The 20,737-nt window shown below is 42.2% G+C and overlaps 1 protein-coding gene across 1 annotated transcript; it reads right to left on the bottom strand.

Annotated features, from left to right (window-relative positions):
• Window positions 1-359: 359 nt before the first annotated feature.
• Window positions 360-7,848, bottom strand: CUNH2orf78 (chromosome unknown C2orf78 homolog). The gene is made up of 4 exons (XM_036262420.1): window positions 7,764-7,848; window positions 3,395-4,156; window positions 1,127-2,542; window positions 360-880 (listed from the first exon to the last, which is right to left on the bottom strand). The coding sequence occupies exons 1-4, from the start codon at window positions 7,846-7,848 to the stop codon at window positions 360-362; spliced, it is 2,784 nt and encodes a 927-aa protein (XP_036118313.1).
• Window positions 7,849-20,737: the final 12,889 nt, after the last annotated feature.

The raw sequence follows: 20,737 nt of genomic DNA, 5'->3' as shown, positions 1-20,737 counted from the left end.
CTTACTTCTGCCATCTCCCCCACCCCTGCTTCTTTTTATAAACCCTTAACATCTCTCCTATTTCACCTTTCAGGCCATGGACGAAGTTCCTTCCTTTTTCTTCCGTTCTTACCCCTGTCCCTCATACCAACTTCCAAGTCTTTTGTTCTCATGCAGCCTTTGATCCCCACCCCCACCAAAGACAAACCACAGTTAACAACATCTCAAAACTCAAAGGGCTTCTTTATTACTCATCTACTAATCCTATTACATTTATTTATTCAATTTTATTAAGATTTAAAATATATCAGAATAGGAAATTTATATCTATATGGGAAAACAGCTAATATCCACAGTGGCACCAACATTCCTAGCATCTCTTATTTTGCGTAGCCGTAGTATTGAGAAATTCCCATTTCTTTTTCCCTTTCAATAAAATACTGCATTTTCCCCAAAGAGGTGTATTTGGCAGCGTTCTCACGCTCTAGCTGGGCCTTCTTCTTCATGGCCTCTCGCTCTGGCCTCTGCTCATCTGTGATGGGCTTTGACATTATTGGCCCAAGAATATCGGGTCTCCTCCATGGAATTGGTTGGTGGGCAAAATCCTGGAGTAGATATTGGTTTTGAGGCTTGGGTGGAGCCCAGGGCTTGGTCACAGCAGTGTGAACAGGCTTCTGCTGGAAAGAAGTACAAGCTGATGTTTTGTAGGGTACCGGCCTAGAAGCAGCAGACTGAGGGACACTAGGCCATTTAGGGTAGCTTACACCTGGCCTTACTGGATTGGTCGAAATTGGTTGAGCAGGTCTAGCAGGACCTGCCAATGATGCAGGAGTTGGTTGGGATGAATCAACTGCAGTAGGTTGAGCTGAGTTAGAACCAGATGGGACAAAGTTGGTCAAATCTGGTCGGGCTGGATTAGTAGAAATTGGCTGAACTGGTTTGGAAGGACTGGTCAAAGATGCAGCACTTGGCTGAGATGGATTGACTGCAGTAGGTTGAGCTGAGTTAGAACCAGATGGGACATGGCTGGTCAAACCTGACTGGGCTGGGTTGGTTGAAATTGGGCGAGGTGGTCTGGCAGCACCTGTCGTAGATGCAGGCATAGGCTGGGATGAATTGCCTGCAGTAGGTTGAGCTGAGTTAGAACCAGGCTGGGCTGGGTTGGTCACAGCAGGCCGACGTGATGGCAGAGACTGTGGCCTGCGAGGAACAGGTCGAGCTTGGGGCTTGTCCAAGGTTGGAAAAACCAAAGGTACCAACTTGACTTTCCCAGGAGGTGGAAGCTCGTACTCAGATTGAGCCGAACACTCTTTTTCAGCACTGCCATCTGGTTTCTGGCGTTTGGCTTGAGTTTTCTCAGGACTTTTGTCCTCACGTGAAGTATCCAGCCATCGTTTGATAGCCATAGGTGGCCGGAGTTCTTTGGGGTTGTTTGCATTTCTCAGGGCCCGGGAAGAAGAGAGTTCAGTTTTCTTATCAGTCTTCTTCCCCAGTGCATGAAAAACCTGCACAGACTCCAGCATGTGCATACCTAGGCAGCTTCGAGGCTTTTTGAAGGTCTCTTGGGTCAGCTCAGGTTGGTTTTTCTTCCATTTCATCTTGGGAATCATTGGCTTCTCCTCTACCTTGACTTTGTTCCCTGACTGCTTACTCTCTTCAGCTTTCTTGTTGTTTTTATTGGTTCTTTTGGGCTTTTCCTGCCCATGGCTCTTAGCTTTGCTGATCCTCCTGGGGGCAGCTTTCTGAGGTTTGCTGTTAGACTGCTTGGCTGTGTTTGAAGGAGCCCTGTCATTGGCTGCAGCATTGCAAACTGCCAGATCTCCCACAATAATGCAATCTGGGCTCTCGGGCTTGATTTTGGCCTTGGGAGCACCACTGATAGGCTCGGAGGCCATATGTTTGTTCTTCCTGCCTTGATCAGAAGGAGCCTTTATAACACTAGAATTTTTCTGCTCCTCGTTCAACTTGATGGCTCTGGTATCTTTGGTTGTCATCACTTTAGGAACTTTGGATTGATCTAGGTCATCCAAGGAATTTAAGACTGGTGGAAGTTGAATATCCTCCACCAGTGTAGCTATGTCTGCAAAACCATCATTAGATTCAGTCCCATCTTCAAGTGTGCCTTGGTCCTTAACACTCAGGAAACTTTTCCCCAGACCAGCATTTTCACAACCAGACTGATCCTCTTGGCCAACAGGATCAATGTAAGCCAGGAGCTGGTGAATATCAGGGATTTCTAAAGGGAGCAGTGGAGTGTCTTGGTTTTCTGTTTGTATCTGGTAGACATCCAGAGGCTTTGAAAGCATGGTGTTAATATTATCCGAATTCTTATTGTCTTTTTGTTTCTGGCTTGGAGCTGGAGGCAGTGCCAGGAAATTACTAGGACTCTGGACTGGAGCTGCCATTGAAGTATCCATAAGCTCAGGTGGTGGATTATTTTCAAGTATCTGGATATTGCTGTTGCTGCAGGATGTGGGGAATTCTGGCTTTTGTGGTAGACAAAATGTTTGGCCTGGAGGCTGAAATCTCAGGGAGGTCTCTATCCCCAGGGAAGTCTCCATCACTAGAGAAAAATCAAGGGAAGTCAGTCAGTCCTGGTCAGCAAGGCACTCCCTATCACCAATGCAGCAATTGTGCCCTTCCAACATTGGGGATGGTATTACTACCAGCTCTGCTAAGCATCATGGACAGAGCCCTGTGCTAGGAGATATGGCAAGTGTTCTAGTTCTTACTGGTGATCATTTGAAGTCAGTGTTTCATGGCATTCTTTGTATTTCACAGGAGTGTAATAAGTCAAATAAAATGTAAAAATTATTGTTTAAATGTTTCACAGGCTTTCATTGTTAGTGTGGAATTATTTTATTCTCTCCACTTTACTGAGAAAGTAAGAACACTTCACACCACAGACAAAAAGAGGAAATAGAGATTTTCCTGATGAAATAAACAAGCAAGGGCAGATTTGTAGCCTGCTTGCTTTGGACAAGATCTTGGAGCACAAGGTCTTAAATTGAGGCATAAACTAAGGAAGTGAGGGAAAGTTAAACTGACACTATCACAATAAGAGTTTGGAAATGACTTCCAAATATACTAAAGCAATAAATCAGAGAAGCGAGTTCATTACAATGTGGCAGGGCTGGGGACTAATCAGGTAGGACAGTGAAAAGTGTGGTATCCCTTGGTGTGCTCTTAGAATTATAATAATTTAGCATACACGGCTCCTACAGTGTCCCATCTTCCCTCCTTTATTAAGTGTTCTCAGAGAGTCTGAAATGGAGAACACTGACCGCGGGTGGTAGTTCTTAAAGTCACAGGACTTAATTCTACCTATCTGTGGGCTTACCACTTCCCAGGTGCAGGTTGACCTTATTTTTGAATGCTGACCCTATTCCTCTTCCTTCTTGCTGTTTGGACTCACCTTGAAAACTTGTCTGGGCGATGGATTGAGCAGGCACAGAGTAGTAGATTCCAGGGGTGGAAGCCGGTGCTATCACATTTGTGGGCTGAACCTTCTTTAATACCATGACCATTTCTGGTTGTGGGACAGAGACCCTGCTCTCTGTGTAAGACACAGAGCCATAGGATTGCAGGTAGGGGCCACGTTCTCCAGAGAGCAGAGGCCCCAATGTGTCTTGATTATAATAATATACTTGACTCCCTTCCTGGTAGGGAAGTGACAGGCTATGCCCTTGATTTGCAATCTGAGATGGTGCCCCCTGAACAAGTCTGGCAGAAAGTGATGGATATAGAGGGACCATTTTATTGGCATCTGAGGTTTTATCATACTGGGATGCCATAGACATGGAAGAAACAGCTGCGTCCTGGTCAATGACAGTCACAGTGAAGTCTCTGAATGATGAGGACTTCTTTTCAGTGTTTCCTGTGAGAGCCCGCTCAAAAATACCAGGATTGGAAGCAGCTGAAGTGGAGATCTGGCTCTGGCCAGTAACTCCGGACAACATAGTTGTGCTAGCATGTTGGTAAAGGTAGGCACTACCCATGGGTGGTTGGAAAGAGGTGCCAGAGGCTGAGGGCAGTAGCCATGCTGCACTGACGGCTGGAGCAGAGATTCTGGAGAAATTGCAGACGCTTCCTGTGAGGGAGGCTGCATTGCTCACCACCGGAAGAGAGAGCTGCAGAGACTTAGAAGGTCCAAGTAAGGGTGGATTTTGGAAATTCTCTGTAGGGAACAAGAGAGTGATGAAAAAATCAGAGATTGATAAACTCTATGTTTGAAGAATAGCATTACCTTAAGATTGTTGCTATCAGAAAGCCTCTAATACCAATACTCACTGAGGTATCAAAAATCAGTGTATGTGGGTTGTAAGTGCTGGAGCAGTTTGCTACTCCTCTATTAACTGCTGTGCTCCCAACTGGGCAAAAATGTGCAGAAGACCCAAGTGGTGTAGTTCATACATTTTTCTCTAGGCTAGTAGCAATCGCTGTCTTCCCTATCTTCCCTTGGGCCTTTGCTAGTATTGATTTGTATGCTCTTTCTTAGAACTGATGCATTTTAGAACCAGGACTCTTTAAGGAACCTGTGTTCTAACATTCTCATTTTACGAGTGAGAAAACTGAGGCTCAGAGAGGTCGATGGATTGGTCAAGTTCTCCCATTATGTTAGTATTAATACCAGGTTACATAACCCAAATGTCCTGACTTCCTTGTCAAGGCTCATCTCTGAGCACTGCACTGCCATAAAGTGGGAGCAATAGAACTCCTAATAGATGCGGATTTTTGTTTTTTTGTTTTGTCCATGAGAAAACTGTACAGCTACTGCTGTTGTAATCTTCAGCATCTCACTTTGCCTGCACGGTTCACATGCCATTGCCTAGAATTCACATATAGCTCAGGACAGTTGGTAAATTTAAAGTCATTCTTACTCTCTTCAAGCCTTGTTTCTGATCATACCCCAAAATGACTATTTGAGAATGAGTTTCTCACAAAGTGACTTTTTGGGAAAAAAAAAATTATATCCTCTGAGGTTTGGGTTACTCGTCTATAAAGTCATTATAATAATAATGGTAATAATTCATACATGAATAAGTGACATCTTGCATGATTTATATGGAAGAAGATATAAGTTCTGGAAATACAAAGAGATAAATCAGGAACAACATATATAACAAAACTGGAAAGAAATAGACAGTATGAAAATGGGGGCATGTAGCAAGCATTAAAACATAATAAATTTACTAATAAACCAAGTTTTATACATAGACTATTATAAAAATGAATATTGCCTAATCTTTTTTAGTGAATACTATTAACCAAAAAATCAGCTCACAATAGGTGATTTTGAATGAATTCTTACCAATACATATGAACAAAGAAGATATATCAGTAAAAACTGCATAAGAAGCACTAAATGTGGATGTATAAGTAGCCCCAAAATATGTAGATAAATCTCTCAGTAAAAATTATTATAAAGCAAAGAGCAAAATAAGTGTAAAGGAATTCCATTATTGTGCTCATTCTTATTTTTTTCTGAATATCTGAAAGTAACAGATATTTAGTAGAAATATATATATTTCAATTCATATAAACACATAACAAACAGAAAAGAACACTCAAAAAGTATCAGAAAGTTTATATATTTATCTTGAAACTTAGATTGTAATAATTTTCAACATCAAGGCAGTGTCATACCCAAAGCCTTATTAACTATCACCGCTAGAAACTAATTAAATAAGAATTTAATGTAGGAATGCCAAAGGGTCTCCACAAAATTATTTATAGATAAATGTGAAATTAGAGATGTGAGGCTTGACTTTTTCTTTTTCTTCTTTGGTAGCTAAGCTATAATAAAAGATCTAAAGAGAGATGATGGCTGTTTATCAATGTGCTTCTCAGTATTCGCAAGAATATAACTGTAAGGATGAAAAGCAGCTTTGACTTGGAATATGCTTATCACACAAAGGAATTAGTCTTTTTGATTCAAGTGAGGATATATCATTTTTCATAAATCTTAATTTGATTTTTAATAGACAAAACATCTACCTAGTCTAAAAATCAGAACGAAGTGATAAATCTCTTTTCTTCCAGCCCTCTAGATAACCACTTTTATTAGTTTCTTGTGTATAGAAAGCATCAGTTCTAAAATACATTTTTTAAATGTTTATCCTCAAGACTGTCAAGTGCCTTCTGTGTTCAGAGAGGCAATAGAAAAACACAGACAACCGAATATGACTTTTTTGATAAGTTGCTCTGCCTAATGATACCCTATATTCTGTCCTTACGTTCCTTCCTAGTCTGTTAATGGAAGCGTTGGCTAACATCAACTTGATTTTGCCCTACTCTGAGCAGATTTCACCCTCCCCTCTTTGTGCTTTAATTTAAAATCCTTGGTTCCCTTCAATATTCCATGGCAAACTACCTTTTTTTTGCTCTTGAGAGCTCTTCCGTGCTCTCCTGCTTCATTCTTAGTTTCCTTACTTCGCGCTTGTATTTCCCTCTCCCTCTTGGTTCCTGCTGGTCTGTGCTGATGAAACAACCTTAACCTTTCGTACCTTGAAATACTTGCCTCCCTATACTGCAGTACTCTCCATCTATTTTCCCTTTCCACCTAGGTTGGATAGAAACCTCCCAAAACAGGTGAATATTGTTTTTTGAACAGCCCTAAATTTAAAATACTACAGTTGCACCCTGGCGGGTTTACTCAGTGGTTAGAGTGTTGGCCCACAGACCAAAGAGTCGTGGGTTCGAATGTGGCCAAGGGCACGTACCTCTGTTTCAGTTTGTCCCCAGCCCTGGTTGGGTTCGTGCAGGAGGCAACCAATCGATGTGTCCCTCTTACACTGATATTTTGCTCTCTCTCCCCCTCCCACTCTATCTGAAGATATTTGAGAAAAAGTATCCTCCGGTGAGGATTAAAAAAGTAAAAATAAAATACTACAGTTGAAACATTAGCAGTGGGAGACCATTGCACATGAGACATCATATATATAAAACTATATCTATATAGTGTTGTGGCACAAGAGAACCTAAAGACCACCAGAGCCAAATTAAAGCCAAATAGAGAGCAAAACCGGCGGGCGACTGATCCTGAGTTCTCAGAGATCAGCAGCGACTTTCAGCTACTTTTTTATTTCATAGGGGGCTTGTTACAAACTTCTGCAACTGGCATTTCTTGTTGGCCTTGGGGGAGAGCAAGCAAGCAAGTACAGAAGCGGAGGCAGTTAGCGATAACCGGAGGGAAAGGAGGTGGGAGGGAGCTGAGGTGGAAGGGAACTGGGGGAACTGGGTCAGCACGCATCTACCCTGGTATTCATTCTATTTTCTAAGTTCTGAAAAATAACAAATTTGCTTAGAGGACAAGTTCATTTAGAGGAGTACCAGGCCAGCTGGTACTTCCTCAGTTTGCCTCTGAAAGCTCCATAGTTGGCCTTTTGTATTATTTAATCAGGATGAGGTGATAGGAGCAGGCCAGTACCTATAGTTTTCTACATCACTTAGGTTTTCTCTCTGTTTCTGTTGAAACTCTCCAGAAGTCTTGATTTCATTTTCTGTATGGGTGTTCTTCAAGACTCAATATTAGAAAAGGGATTAGAGAGAACAACCAATCTGACATCCTAATGTAACATATGAGGAAAAAACAGATTTTGTGAGAGAGTCAATGACTTGTCCAAAGTCACATAACTAGTAAATGTAAAAATCAAAACTGAAATGAGGTCTCCAGATTTCTAGAGCAATATTTTCCCCCTATTATCCTATGCTCTTTTGACTCCACTGCTAAATTTACGGGTAAACAATATCTAATGGAAAACTTTAAAATTTTCTTTTCTTACCTGACATGGTCAGAGAAGAAGAGGAAATATCCACTGTAGATGCAAGGGACGAGGATGTCTGAGTGGCTGAAGCCAAAGAACACATGTGTCCAGTACGAAGGTCACTGGTCACACTGGTCACTGGTCAGTTGCAATGATCCAAATGTGTTTACAGACAGCTCCATGGAAACCCCAAAATTCTACCGGGTGGTGATAGGTTTGGTGTGAGAACGATGTCACAAAGCAGGCAGTTTAAAGGGATGAGAGAGCCAATAGGGAGGTCAGATTTCCAACAAGAAGACAAGATCGGATGAAGGAAGCCATAAGGGGACAAACCAACACCTAATGAGTTGAACTCTGGGGCCAGATGTGCTGTTGACATGACAGTTGTGGTAGCTTCATTCTCCCCAGGCTCTTGTGTTAGGGAAATAATCTCAGTGTTTCTTATAGACATTCATTAATATAATTAACTAGTAGTTACTTATATTCTCTGTTACATTGTATAACATATACATTTATCATTATATACATTGTTATTATCCTAAGGGAGAATGAAGAGGGACATCTAGGTTGCACAATTACAGTTGTTCTGAAATCATATCAGTCCATCTAATTGGTGAATTTACGGCAGCTTTTAGGGAGCAAAGGAAGGGATTAAAAAGCTTTAACTTGGTTGAAGAGTAAAATAAAGTTCGTTGAGTGCATGTTGTGTTGAACGATGTGGTCCAAGGCTCTTCTCTTTTAGTTCTTCTTGAATCCTACCCTCCTTGTGCTGGCCTAGGCCAGGCCAGGTGGGACTTGTATCTCTTCTTTTCTCTTTCTTCTTCCTCTTCTTCTTCATTGTGGGCATCGTTTCTAGACAAGCTTTGATATTGCATTCTTACACTCACGATGTTACTGCCTGTCAGCTTCCAGCAACAGGGGTCTTTTTTTCCGTGTCTGATGCTTCCCAAAATGGACTCTGTCCATTAGAAGCAAACACCAAAGAGCTAGGAGTCAGCTGATTATAAACCTTTCCTCTATTAGCCTTTGGTTGCAGTTCTTCTGCCCATAATTTGCTACTTCTTGTTCCTTGGCCCATGTAGGCATCCTGCCATCCTACTCTCTTATATGTGAGAGGCATTCGGATATTTTCCTTTTTCCTTCTCACATAAAGTATATCCAGTGTGGCAGTTACTGCAGTCTCCTCCCCCTTGCAAACAGTCGCTGTAGAACTTTGGGCCTCTAGGATTCTCTGTCTGCCATGTTTGTGTGCAAGGCCCAGCAAAAATAAAGAGGAGACTGGTTAGAGAAAGACAAGGACATTCATGGAAAACTGGAAACTGGCAACATGAAAGTGTCAGTTTCTGTGATAAACAAATTGACACATTCTGCCTCATTTTGTATGAACTGAACAAACAGTTTACATACATACAGTGTCAGGCAAAAGTAGGTTTGCAGTTGTGAGTACATAAAACACAGAGTTTATTCTTGTATTATTATTTATTAATTATTTTAATATTTCCCGTACAAACAACTGGATACCTACTTTTGCCACCCCCATATACATAAGCAACTGCCACAAATTCTGTTCACTAGAGAGAATAATCTTAAATATATTTTTCACTTTGCTTTATGTCCTATTACCTCATTTATATCATTCATTGGTATGTTTGTAGAATATCAATTGTTTTTATGCTCTGTATCAATGCTCTGACTTTTTCTGCATGTTTTTTTCCTAGTTGTATTATTAAAGATTCTACCATCCCATGTCATATTGCATGCTTTTCTCTTGATTACTTTATTTATAAGCATCATAAACTAATTTGACATGATGGATTTTGTGGAGAAACTTAAAAAGGGATCTGTGAAAAAGGCAATGTGGTGAGTTATACTGTGTACTCAAGTATAAAGAACAGATGTGGCCCTGGCTGGTTTGGCTCAGCGGTTAGCGCATCGGCCGGCGGACCAGGGAGTCCCGGGTTTGGTTCCCGCTAAGGGCATATACCTTGGTTGCAGTTTGTCCCCAGCCCCGGTTGGGGTTGTGCGGGTGGCAGCCAATCGATGTGTCTCTGTCACTTTGATGTTTCTCTCTCTCTCTTTCTCCCTCCCTTCCTCCAGCTCTATCTGAAGATAAATGCCATATATATATATATATATATATATATATATATATATATATAAAATTGGGTGAGGATAAAAAAAAAAAAGAAAGAAAGAACAAATGTGTACACTCAGCCGGACTTGGTTTGGGTTGCTTCTGTTTTTTCTCCCCCTGGTTAGTGTGTTTTTCATTAACCACTGTTGTGACTGTGAGTTAGGGCTGAGTTGCTAATGACTTATACAGGGTGGGGCACAAATAGGTTTACAATTGTTCATATGAAAAATAATACAATAATTAACAAATATTAATACAAGAATAAACTCTGTTTCCTATACTCACAACTGTAAACCTACTTTTGTCTAACCCTGTATACGGATTAAGCTGGTTTTGGGGAGGAAATCTATGGATCTAGTCTTTTTTTTTTTTTTTCCTTTATTGATTTTAGAGAGAGAGGAAGTGAGAGGGAGAGAAAGATAAAAACATCAATGAAAGAGAACATTGATTGGCCGCCTACTGCATGCCCCGCACTGGGGATTTGGCCAACAACTTGGGCATATGTCCTGGCTGGAAATTGAACCAGCGACCTCTGGGTGCATGGGTCGATGCTCAGCCCCTGAGCCACACCGGCCGGACTCATTTTTTGATAAACTTTTAGGGGTGCCTAGATCAATCTACCTGGGGTCTTTTTTAGTGCCAATGAGTAGGAAGTGTGTGATACAAGATGCCAAGAGCCCACAAGAAGATAGTTAATAAATTTGATATTCAAAGAGACATATTTCATTTATAGGCCTATTTTTCCTTTTATGAGATATGCATTTTTTCAAAGATGGGGTCTGATGTTTATCTGAAGGGTGTTACAGTGTAGAGATATGGCTTAAACTTATATAATTTTTTCAAGGTTTTCCCCCTAAACTTCATACCGCAGATCACCAATTTACATGATATGAGTATGCAACATGAGGCTAACAGTATATGATAAATACCTGCACGCCAGACCAGTCACTTTTTTTTCTGTGTTCCCATGGAAATCAAAGAATCCATAGATACTGCAGGTTAGGATGGTGGTGTAACACTGGGGAAAGTGTGGTAAGATAAATCCTGGTAGCAGTAAAATGTTTACATCTAAAATACTCAGTTCCAGCCTTCAATTCTATCTATACAAACCCCTAATTAGCCCTTGAATGGTTCCCAGCCTCTATAACTATTTATTTTTCTCCATAGTTTGTGCCATTTAACTTTAGCTGTGGACTCAGCATCATCTTAATCGCTAAATGAATCTTAAATGTAGGGGGAGAAACCTAAAGAAATTTATTCCAACACTCTAAAACTCAGCACCAAGCTCTACCGTGACCCAAACCTTTCTTTTTATAGTTAGGATATTGCCTTGTCCCATAGATCCACTTCCTCCACTTTCTGCACTTTGTAGCCATTGGGGTAACTAGGACTTTTTGATCAAACATACCCAGTCCACCTACCCCTGGACTCTTTGTTATTCTTGCTTTTTATTTAATTAAATACTGGAACTCCTCAAACCCCTACATGGTACTTGGGGCCCTACCTGATACTAGTAGATTTTTTTTTTATTCCTCAGTGGAGGATACTTTTTTATTTATCATCAGATAGAGTGGGAGGGACAGGGAGAGAGAGAGAGAGAGAGAGAGAGAGAGAGAGAGAGAGAGAAACATCAATGTGATAGAGCCACATCAACTGGTTACCTCCTGCATGACCCAACTAGGGCCGGGGACTAACCGTAAACAAGGTATGTGCCTTTGGCTGGGATCAAACCCATGACTCATTTGTCCGCGGGCCGATGCTCTAACTGCTGAGCCAAACCGGCCAGGGCAATACTATTAGATTTTATAGTGTCATCTACTTAACTGTTTGGTGCTCCAAATATCCTGTGCTCTTATATTTTCCATTCCAGTGTACTACATACCTGTTAAGCATTCTTTTACCTCATGTTGGATCCACTCCCATCCAAAGGCCTACTCTTTGCTAGTTCCCATACTTTCTGGAAACTCTATTGTGCCTAGGTCTAGATTTTCTGGTGTCAATTATAACCGAGTTTGTGCCCTTGTTCCCACCTTAAGCTTGTGTCTTTTAACAAATTGGAAGTATAAGACCAATATTGTTTTTCTAGTTTCTGACAGATTCATGTCACATTTTGTATATTGTTAAGTCTATAGATATATGTACCAATAATACTTTTTGGGCACTACATGCTTATTGTATTTTTTTTTTTTTTTAATCCTCACCCGAGGACACCCCTCCATTTTTTGTTCAGATAGAGTGGGAGGAAGAGAGAGAGAGAGAGAAACATCGACGTGAAAGGGACACATCGAGTGGCTGCCACCCGCACGACTCAACCAGGGCTGGGGACAAACTACAACCGAGGTACGTGCCCTTAGCGGGAACCGAACCCGGGTCTCTCTGGACCGCAGGCCAACACTCTAACCGCTGAGCCAAACCGGCCAGGGCTACATGCTTATTGTAAATCTTTCATAAATTCCAAAAGAATATTTTATGTTTTAGCATCAAATTTGAATGTAACTAATTATAAATTTGCAAGCTGTGCTGTGCTAACTTACATATTTTTGCCAAATAGCAATTTCCTAATATTAACCCATTTTTAATTATGTGGATGTTTTCAGAATTGTAAATGCTCGAGGATATAAACTTGGTTAGAATATGATTGTCTCAGAAGTGTTAAAACTAGTGATCTTTTTATCCATTCCTTCATTCATTTATTCAAAACTGACCCTCAGTTTACCCACATGTCAAATGGTTGTGAAGATTAGTAACAGTATATATAAGGTATTTTCAGAAAATGGGAACTAGTAAAAAACCAGAAAACATTTGCTATTATTGTAAACAAACAACAACAACAACAACAACAACAACAGAGGTTTGGGGGCCTGCTGTAAGGAAAGCCAAACTCATGAGGCAGGTGCTGAGGTGAAATAGAAAGAGGTTTTATTCAGGAGCCACCTGACCTAGGACTCTGGTCTCAAAGACCAATTCCCTTTCTGCTCAAGCCAGGAACTCTTATAGGGATAGGGAAGGGAGGGCCTCCCCCCCATCCAATTATCTTAGTAACTTGTGGTGCACTTATGGCCCTATTCATTCATCTTTCTAGCTTTTGGTACACTGGGGTCCTATCTATTTATATTTCTAGCTTTGGCCACTGGGGTCCATTCTTATTTCTAGTTTTTGGTGCGCTCAGTGTAAGAACCTCCCCCTGCCTGCATTTTGACCAATGGTGGAGACTCTCTGGAGCTCCCACTAACTCTGGTAACAACTCCCCCCTTTAAAACCCTGGACACCTTTGTAATCTAACAAGGGGAAATGGATGACATCCTCATCTTCTGTAGTTTTTTCCTACTGTCAGAAGGCATAGTCCTCCTTATCCCTGGGTCCAGAGATTCTTACTATCTACTAAAAGAAGAGGAGCAGTCAAGAACGGAGGGAAGCCTTTAGGTGAGGGAGGATTGCTGTCTTCAGAAGGCGCCAGAGCCGTGTCTAGAGGATGGCACCTTTGAACAAGCAAAGCTGGTGAACTACTTCATATTTCAAGAGATGGTGTTGTGGTCTTACTTCCAAAGTTAAGACCTATCGTGCAGACAAACAAGTGTTTAGTGAGGGGTATGCTTATAGTGCAGGGAAAATTGTAGTGAAATTAGAAACTGGAGAGACTAATGATCTAATCCTAAGCAGGGCACACCCAACAGCAGGATAAGTTTGCCAAGGAAGCTACTGTCTGGGAAATGCGGACAACAGCGTTATCAGTCCAAGCAGAAGCATGAAGTGTAGCAATTGTCAAAAAAATAATAAAATAAAAAGTAACATTGTGAGGACCAGAGGGACGAGAGGGTGGTGTCTGGGTGGAGGAGGGCAAAGTGGGGAGGAGAATGGGGACATCTGTAATAATGTCAACAATAAAAATAAAATTTAATTTAAAAAAATTAAAAATAAATAAAAAGGAACATTGTAACTTAGCTTTGGGAGGCACTGTTCCTTTCTGAAAGAGGCATATTAAATCTCTTTCAGGAGTGCCCTGGCCGGTTTGGCTCAGCGGTGAGAGCGTCGGCCTGCGGTCCGGAGAGACCCGGGTTCGGTTCCCGCTAAGGGCACGTACTTCGGTTGCAGTTTGTCCCCGGCCCTGGTTGGTCATGCGGGTGGCAGCCACTCGATGTGTCCCTTCACATCGATGTTTCTCTCTCTCTCTCCCTTCCTCTCTCTCCCTCCCACTCTAGCTGTACAAAAAATGGAAAAATATTCTCGGGTGAGGATAAAAAAATAAATAAATAAATAAATAAATCTCTTTCAGGAGTGCAGGTCCAGCTTTGCCTTGCATATTAACAGCAGCAGCAAGATCCAAGTCCTCCTCAGGCGGCATCCTCTTTGTCCATGTGTAATGGATCCAAGGCTGGATTTCCAAGTGCTTTAGGGAAGGGTGTGTTGTCAGCAGGACGTCATAGGGATTGGTTCATTGCTCAGCTAACTGCTGTTCAGGACTTTGAGTCTTCCAGGTCTTTAGTAAGACTTGGTCTCCCACCTGGAACAGGTGTAAAGGTTCATCAGATAAATAGATGGACCTACAATGAGCAAACTTGTATAAAATTGTTAGTGTTTGCCATAGATGTTATATATATTGTTTGATTTTTGATTCATGTTCTAAAGGGGGAACTTGGAAGGGTCCCCCATAAACTATCTCAAAAGACTTAATTTAAGCCCACTTCAGGGGGCTACCCCAATTCAGAGCAAGACAATAGGGAGTGCCTGGTCACATATTTTTGCCAGGGTCTTCTTTATTTTTTAATTTTATTGATTTTAGAGAGAGCAAGGGAGAGAGACAGAGACAGAAACATCAGTGAGAGAGAACATCGATTGGCTGCCTCCTGCATGCCCCACACTGCGTATTGGGCCCACAACATGGGCATGTGCCCTGACCGGGAATCGAACCGGTGACCTCTTGGTGCATGGGTCAACGCTCAACCACTGAGCCATACCAGCTGGGCAGGATTTTCTTTATTGTATGTTTGTTTTCTCAGTCTTTCCCATAGATTGGGGTCTCCAATGTAGTTTCCATTGAATCTATAACGTGTGTCCTGTCTTCTGAGAGATTTCTAAAGTGAAAGACGGTCCATTGTTGCTTTGAATGCTGTAGGGAAGTCCAAACCTAGGGATTATTTCTTTGAGTAGTTTTTGCTACCTCAGTTGTCTTCTCAGTTCTAGTAAAGTATGCCTCTACCCATCCGGAAAAAGTATCTACAAAAACAAAAAAACATTTATAGTTTCCTATGGTTTCAGGTATCCGTGCAAAGTCAACTTGCACTCCTCAAATGGCCACATCCCTTTATATAGTACTCCCTTTCCTGTTGGGGCGTGTTCTGTCTTAGGACTGTTTTGGCCCGTATTGCAAAGGCTTTGGTAACCTTCTGAATGGTCCTTTGTAAATGAGGGCCCTTAAGATGTGGTCTGATGAGATCCATTAAAGCAGCAATTCTCAACCTGTGGGTCATGAGTCCTTTGGGGGTCGAACAACCCTTTCACAGGGGTCACCTAAGGTATATTTCCGATGGCGATTCATAACAGTAGCAAAATTACAGTTATGAAGTAGCAACGAAAATAAATTTATGGTTGGGGGTCACCACAACATGAGGAACTGCATTGAAGGGTCCCAGCATTAGGAAGGTTGAGAACCACTGCATTAAAGCTTCCCTTCCCTAATGGGTTCCTTCATGTAGGTGTTTGAGGTTGGGATGTACTAGAGTTTCAGGGAATACGATTGTACCATGAGTGTTGGTTTTCCATACAGAATTAGGGTCAGTGTCAGAGAATCCCCATTCATGGGCCCATTCCTCATCTTGTTCTGTGTGATGGGGTTTAAATTCTGACAAACCAGGTGGGGAATTAAAGTCTTGGGTGGCTTGTCTTGCTGCTTTACCCGCAATTTGGTTTACTTGGCTGGTTTGGAAACCGTTCTTCTAGTGTCCTGGGCAGTGCATTATGGCAATCTGGTTTGATAGATTCACTGCTTATAGTAATTTTTAAATCTCTTTTACATGTTTGATGTGCTTATTTTCCTAGGTTAAGAGCCCTCTTTTTTCCATTTTGCCCCATGGGCCTCGACTACTATGAAGTCATATTTAGAGTCAATGTAGATATTAACATTCTTTCCCTGGGATAATTATAAGGCTTTGGTGAAGACTATAAGTTCAGTCTTTTGTGCCAAGGTTCCTATGACAAGGGCTTGCTTGGGTTTCTGTTATCTTGTCTATGGTGACCACCATGTACCTGGCTCACCACTGAGCATTCTCCACAAAGCTGCTCCCAACTGTATATAATTCTCAGTCAGGTTCTGTAAGCGGCTGGTCCAATAGATCCAGTCTGCTGGAATAAACTTTTTAAATAACTTATAAGCAATCATGTTGGAGGTCTGAGCTTCCCTCTGAGTCCAAGAGTATGGTGTCAGGTTTAAGGTAGTGGTGGTTTGTAAGGTTACATTTGAATTGTCTAATAAAATGGCCTGATATTACCCTTCTGTCTGTTCCAATAGGGTTAGGGCCTGGTGTGGTACAAATACCCATAGTAGTTTGTCCTAGAGTGAATTTCTCTACTTCCTGTAAGATGTCACAGGTAGCTGCTATTGCTCAGAAGCGTGGTGGCCAACCTTTTGTCATATGATCTAGTTTCTTTCATAAACAGGCTACTGGTTGAGGGCATTTCATAGGGTCTGGGTTAGTACTCCAAGTCCAATTCCTTGGCTTTCACGAATGTATAATTTGAAAGCTTTCTGTATATTGGTTATCCTGGTGCTAGAGACAAAACTATTGTTTCCTTCAAGGTGTCAAATACTGCCTGACAGTCTCTGGTTCATTCAAGAGGTTCAGAATCTAGTCCTTTCAAATAATTATACAAGGGTTTCACTATGAGACCAAAGTTTGAAATCCAAATTCAGCAAAACCCTGTAATCCCTTAAATAGTTTGCTAATATTTCCCCAAATATTGTTAGGAATTCTTAAATCCTTGTGGCGACACAGTCCAACAATATTGGAGCATGGCTTTAGTATCTGGGTCCTGCCATTCAAAGGCAAATGATAGTTGAGATTGTTCATCTATTGGGATGCAGAAAAAACATCCTTCAAGTCTAGGACTGAAAACTATTTGCTGTCCCTGAGCACCATAGTCAACAGAGTATAGGGGTGGAGAACTGTAGGATGAATGTCCTGGACAACATCATTTCTGGCTCTAAGATCTTGTACAAACTGATATTCATCAGAGTGAGGTTTTTTGACTGGCAAATGGGAGTGTTCTAGGGAGATTGGCATGGCTGAATTAATCCTGATTTTAAGAATTTCTGCGATACTGGTGGAATTCCCTCCAAAGCTTCCTTTTTTTTTTTTTTTTCAGTTAATCCTCAACTGAGGATATTTTTTTCCATTGATTTTTAGAGAGCGGGAAAGGGAGGGAGGGTGGGAAGAGGCAAAGGGAAGGAGGGGGTAGAGAGAGAGAGAAACAGCAATTGGTTGCCTCCTGCTCATGCCCTGACTATGGCTGGGGATTGAACCCGAAACCCTTCGGTGCACAGGCCAACCCTCTAACCACTGAGCCACACCAGCATAGATCAAAGCTTTTTTTTTTAAAGGGGGTATTGTTTCTTCCATGGGATCTGCGCCCCTCCTTTTAGGTTAATTTTTATGGGTTGGATATTAACCACCCTACCTGGGGTTCCATCAGCCCAAGCAGCTCGATCAACCTGCTTGTAGATCTTGGGTCCTTCCGGGCAGGTCAGGATCACCTGGAGCTGGAGAGCATGTTCTAGTGGGACTTCTAAACATAACGACTGCTTCTCAGGGGAAAAAATTATTTGTGCATGCAATTTACAAAGTAAATGTCATGGAATGGGGAAGTCTGGCATGTGGAGAAAACTACGCATACGTTTTTGATCCCCAAGCAGGTGTTCTAGAGGTAGAAGGAATGCCTGTTTTTGTAATTGTCCAGTCACTCCAGTAACTGTCACCGCAGCTGAACTTTTCTCGGTTAGTTTTATATTTAGCACTGAGTATGTAGCTCCCTTATCTACATACTGTCAATTAGCTTGTTCCCTACTGTTACTTGTACCGGGGCTCCTGCGGGGAAATAGTAATAGGTTGGGAGATGTCTAGGGGAGCCTCTGGGCCTCCTCATTTGTCATCAGATTCGTCATTCCTTTCTAACATTTCCTGGCGGGGGTTTCTATTTTTTTATTTTTGGGTTCCCTTTCTCCAATGGCCTTCCTCTTTGCAAAAGGCGCATTGATTGACACCTAGTGGGTCTTTCCCTGTTCCTTCTGTGTCCTGCCTCTCCTTCTGGTTTCCCCACACTGTTTCTAAGAAAACTGCAGTCTGCTTTAATTTCCTGGTTTCCTGGGAATGGTAAACGTTAAAGGCCATGTCCATCAGCTGGGAGGGATTCATTCCCAATGTTCTGGTTGGTGTGGCTCAATGGTTTCGGGTTTGATTCCCAGTCAAGGACATGTACCTGGTTTGCAGGTTCAATCCCTGGCCCTAGTCAGGGTGGGTGCGGGAAGCAACCAATCAATGTATCTTTTTCACATCAATGTTTTTTCTCTCCCCCCCTCCCTCTCTTCCAGTCTCTCTAAAAATCATTGGAAAAAATATCCTCGGGTGAGGATTAACCAAAAAAGAATTTTAAAGTTGTGTTTACCATCCAGACATTTTCTGGTGCCTGTGGGTCAGCATCAGTGTACTTTTGATAGGTCTGATAGATTCTTTCTAAAAATTCAGAAGGGTCTTCACTTGATTTCTGTTGAATGGCCTTTATCATATTCAGGCTCTTTTGTTTAGGCACCCCTTTCTTAATCCCTTCCAACATTCACCTTTTGTAATATTCTAGGGAGGCTGGGTCCCTGCTATTTGGGTCCCAGTGGGCTTTTTCAAGGGAGTTCCCCAAGCTGGGTTGGGAGCCCCATTGGGATTCTCTTGATGGAGGTGATGAGCCTCTTCATTAGCTTTATTTATAACTAGCTGCCTTTCATCTGCCATTAGCAGGATGTTAAAGAGAGTCTATACATCTGCCCAGTGTGGATGGTGTGTGGCAAAAATGGAGGTGATAAGATCCACAATTTTTCTGAGGATTCTCCCTATATGAGAGGTTGGAATTCTTCCAATTTTCAGTAAATCTGAAGTAGAAAATAGAGTGTGGCCCTAATAATAGCCTTCCTGGTTTATTCCACCTATAGGGTTTCATCTCAAAGGGAACTGTCCTGCGCTGAATAGGAATGCTCCCTGGCCAAATTGGGTGTCCTGCCAAGTCTTCAACAGGAAGGCCCTTTCTTCATCATACAAGGGTGGGGCTGTCACCCCTCTGGGCCCTATCTCAGGGGCATCCAGCAGCATGGGGGGGGGGTGAGGAAGAAATCTTCCTGCTGCTAATCCTGGATCCCCGAGGTTCAGGGCATTAAAAAGACTAGTTTCCTCATTTTCCTTTTCTCCCTTTGTGTAACTATCAGGGAGGGATTTTGAAGCCAATTCCATTCTCTGCATCATTAGGTTGTTCCCTTTCTTTGCCAGATCTTTATTGTATGAATACATACATGCCTGGACATAAGGGATTTTGTCCCATTTCTCTGCATTAGCAAAACAATTCCAACTGTATGATAATGTAGTAATTTAGGGAACCATTTAAGGGCCATTTTCCCTCATAGTCTAAAGTATACATAGGCTAGGTAGTGTTAGACTAGAAAACCAATTCCTTCTTAGTCATTGTATCATAGCTGTACATGGACCAATCTGCTCAAATTCGGCCCAGTGGACTCCCTTCAGGATTTAAAACAGAAGAACCCCTGATGGCACGAAAGTACAAAACCATAACCATAACCATAACAAGACTCCAGACAAAGTGGAAACACATAAACAAAACTTAGATCCATAATTCCATTAGTCCAAACTAGTGCTCCCAAGCAAGTCTTAGTGTCTTATCTCCCGCCAACTGACACTGCAAGTGATCCTAACTGGACTGGAGCGGCACAAAGCCCAAGTGGCACAAAGCCGAGGCAGCACAAAACCCAAGCAGCAGGGGTAGAGGACCCCAGTATGCACGTCGGTTCAACTTACCCAGTTTTAGAGTTTGCTCCCCCAAAACCTGTTTCCTTTCACCAGCCAAGTATTTCAGGCAGCTGACACCTGGAGAAGGAGTGCAGAGAAATTCCCCGAGAAAAGCTCTCTGCAGCTGCTGGGAAATCCCCACTGTCCTGCTCTCCCAGGGTAGGCTGGCCACAGAGAGCTGGGACCCCAGCCTGAGCCCTCTAAGACTTACCAAGGGACTCACGGAGCTCCACACTGTCTCATCTGGCTCAACAAAAACTATAAACAAACAAACAAAAAATGGAAGTTCTCCTGCCTGCCTCACCAAAAGCCAAACTCACAAGGCAAGTGCTGGTACAAAAAGAAAGAGGTTTTATTCAGGAGCCACACGACCTGGGAGAATGGCAGAATCCCCTCTCAAAAACCAATACCTTCATGCTCAAGCCAATGGATCTTACAGAAATAAGGAGTGGAGAACTTTTTATCAATCCAATTATCTTGTTAGCTTTTGGTGTGCTGGGGGCCCTGGGGGCCCTATCCATTCATCTTCCTAGCTTTCCACAGCTGGAGGTGCTATCCATTCATCTTTATAGCTTTTGGCGCCCTCAGGTACTGTCCATTTATATTTTCAGACTTTGCCATCCCTCTCCACCCCCAACTCAGACCCTATTCAATCATATTTCTAGCTTTTGACCCGTTCAGTGTAACAACCCCCTGCAGCCAACTTGGCCAATGGGAGAGAACCCCCTGCACTCCCACTAACTGTCTAAGGTAGCATTGTAATTATCTACAATTGAATCTGAAATTTGGTATTCTATTCTGCC

This window comes from Molossus molossus, unplaced genomic scaffold, assembly GCF_014108415.1.
Source record: "Molossus molossus isolate mMolMol1 unplaced genomic scaffold, mMolMol1.p scaffold_m16_p_15, whole genome shotgun sequence".
NCBI lineage: Eukaryota > Metazoa > Chordata > Mammalia > Chiroptera > Molossidae > Molossus > Molossus molossus.
Note: the sequence above shows the minus strand (reverse complement) of the source record. Positions and strands in the feature narration are given on the sequence as shown.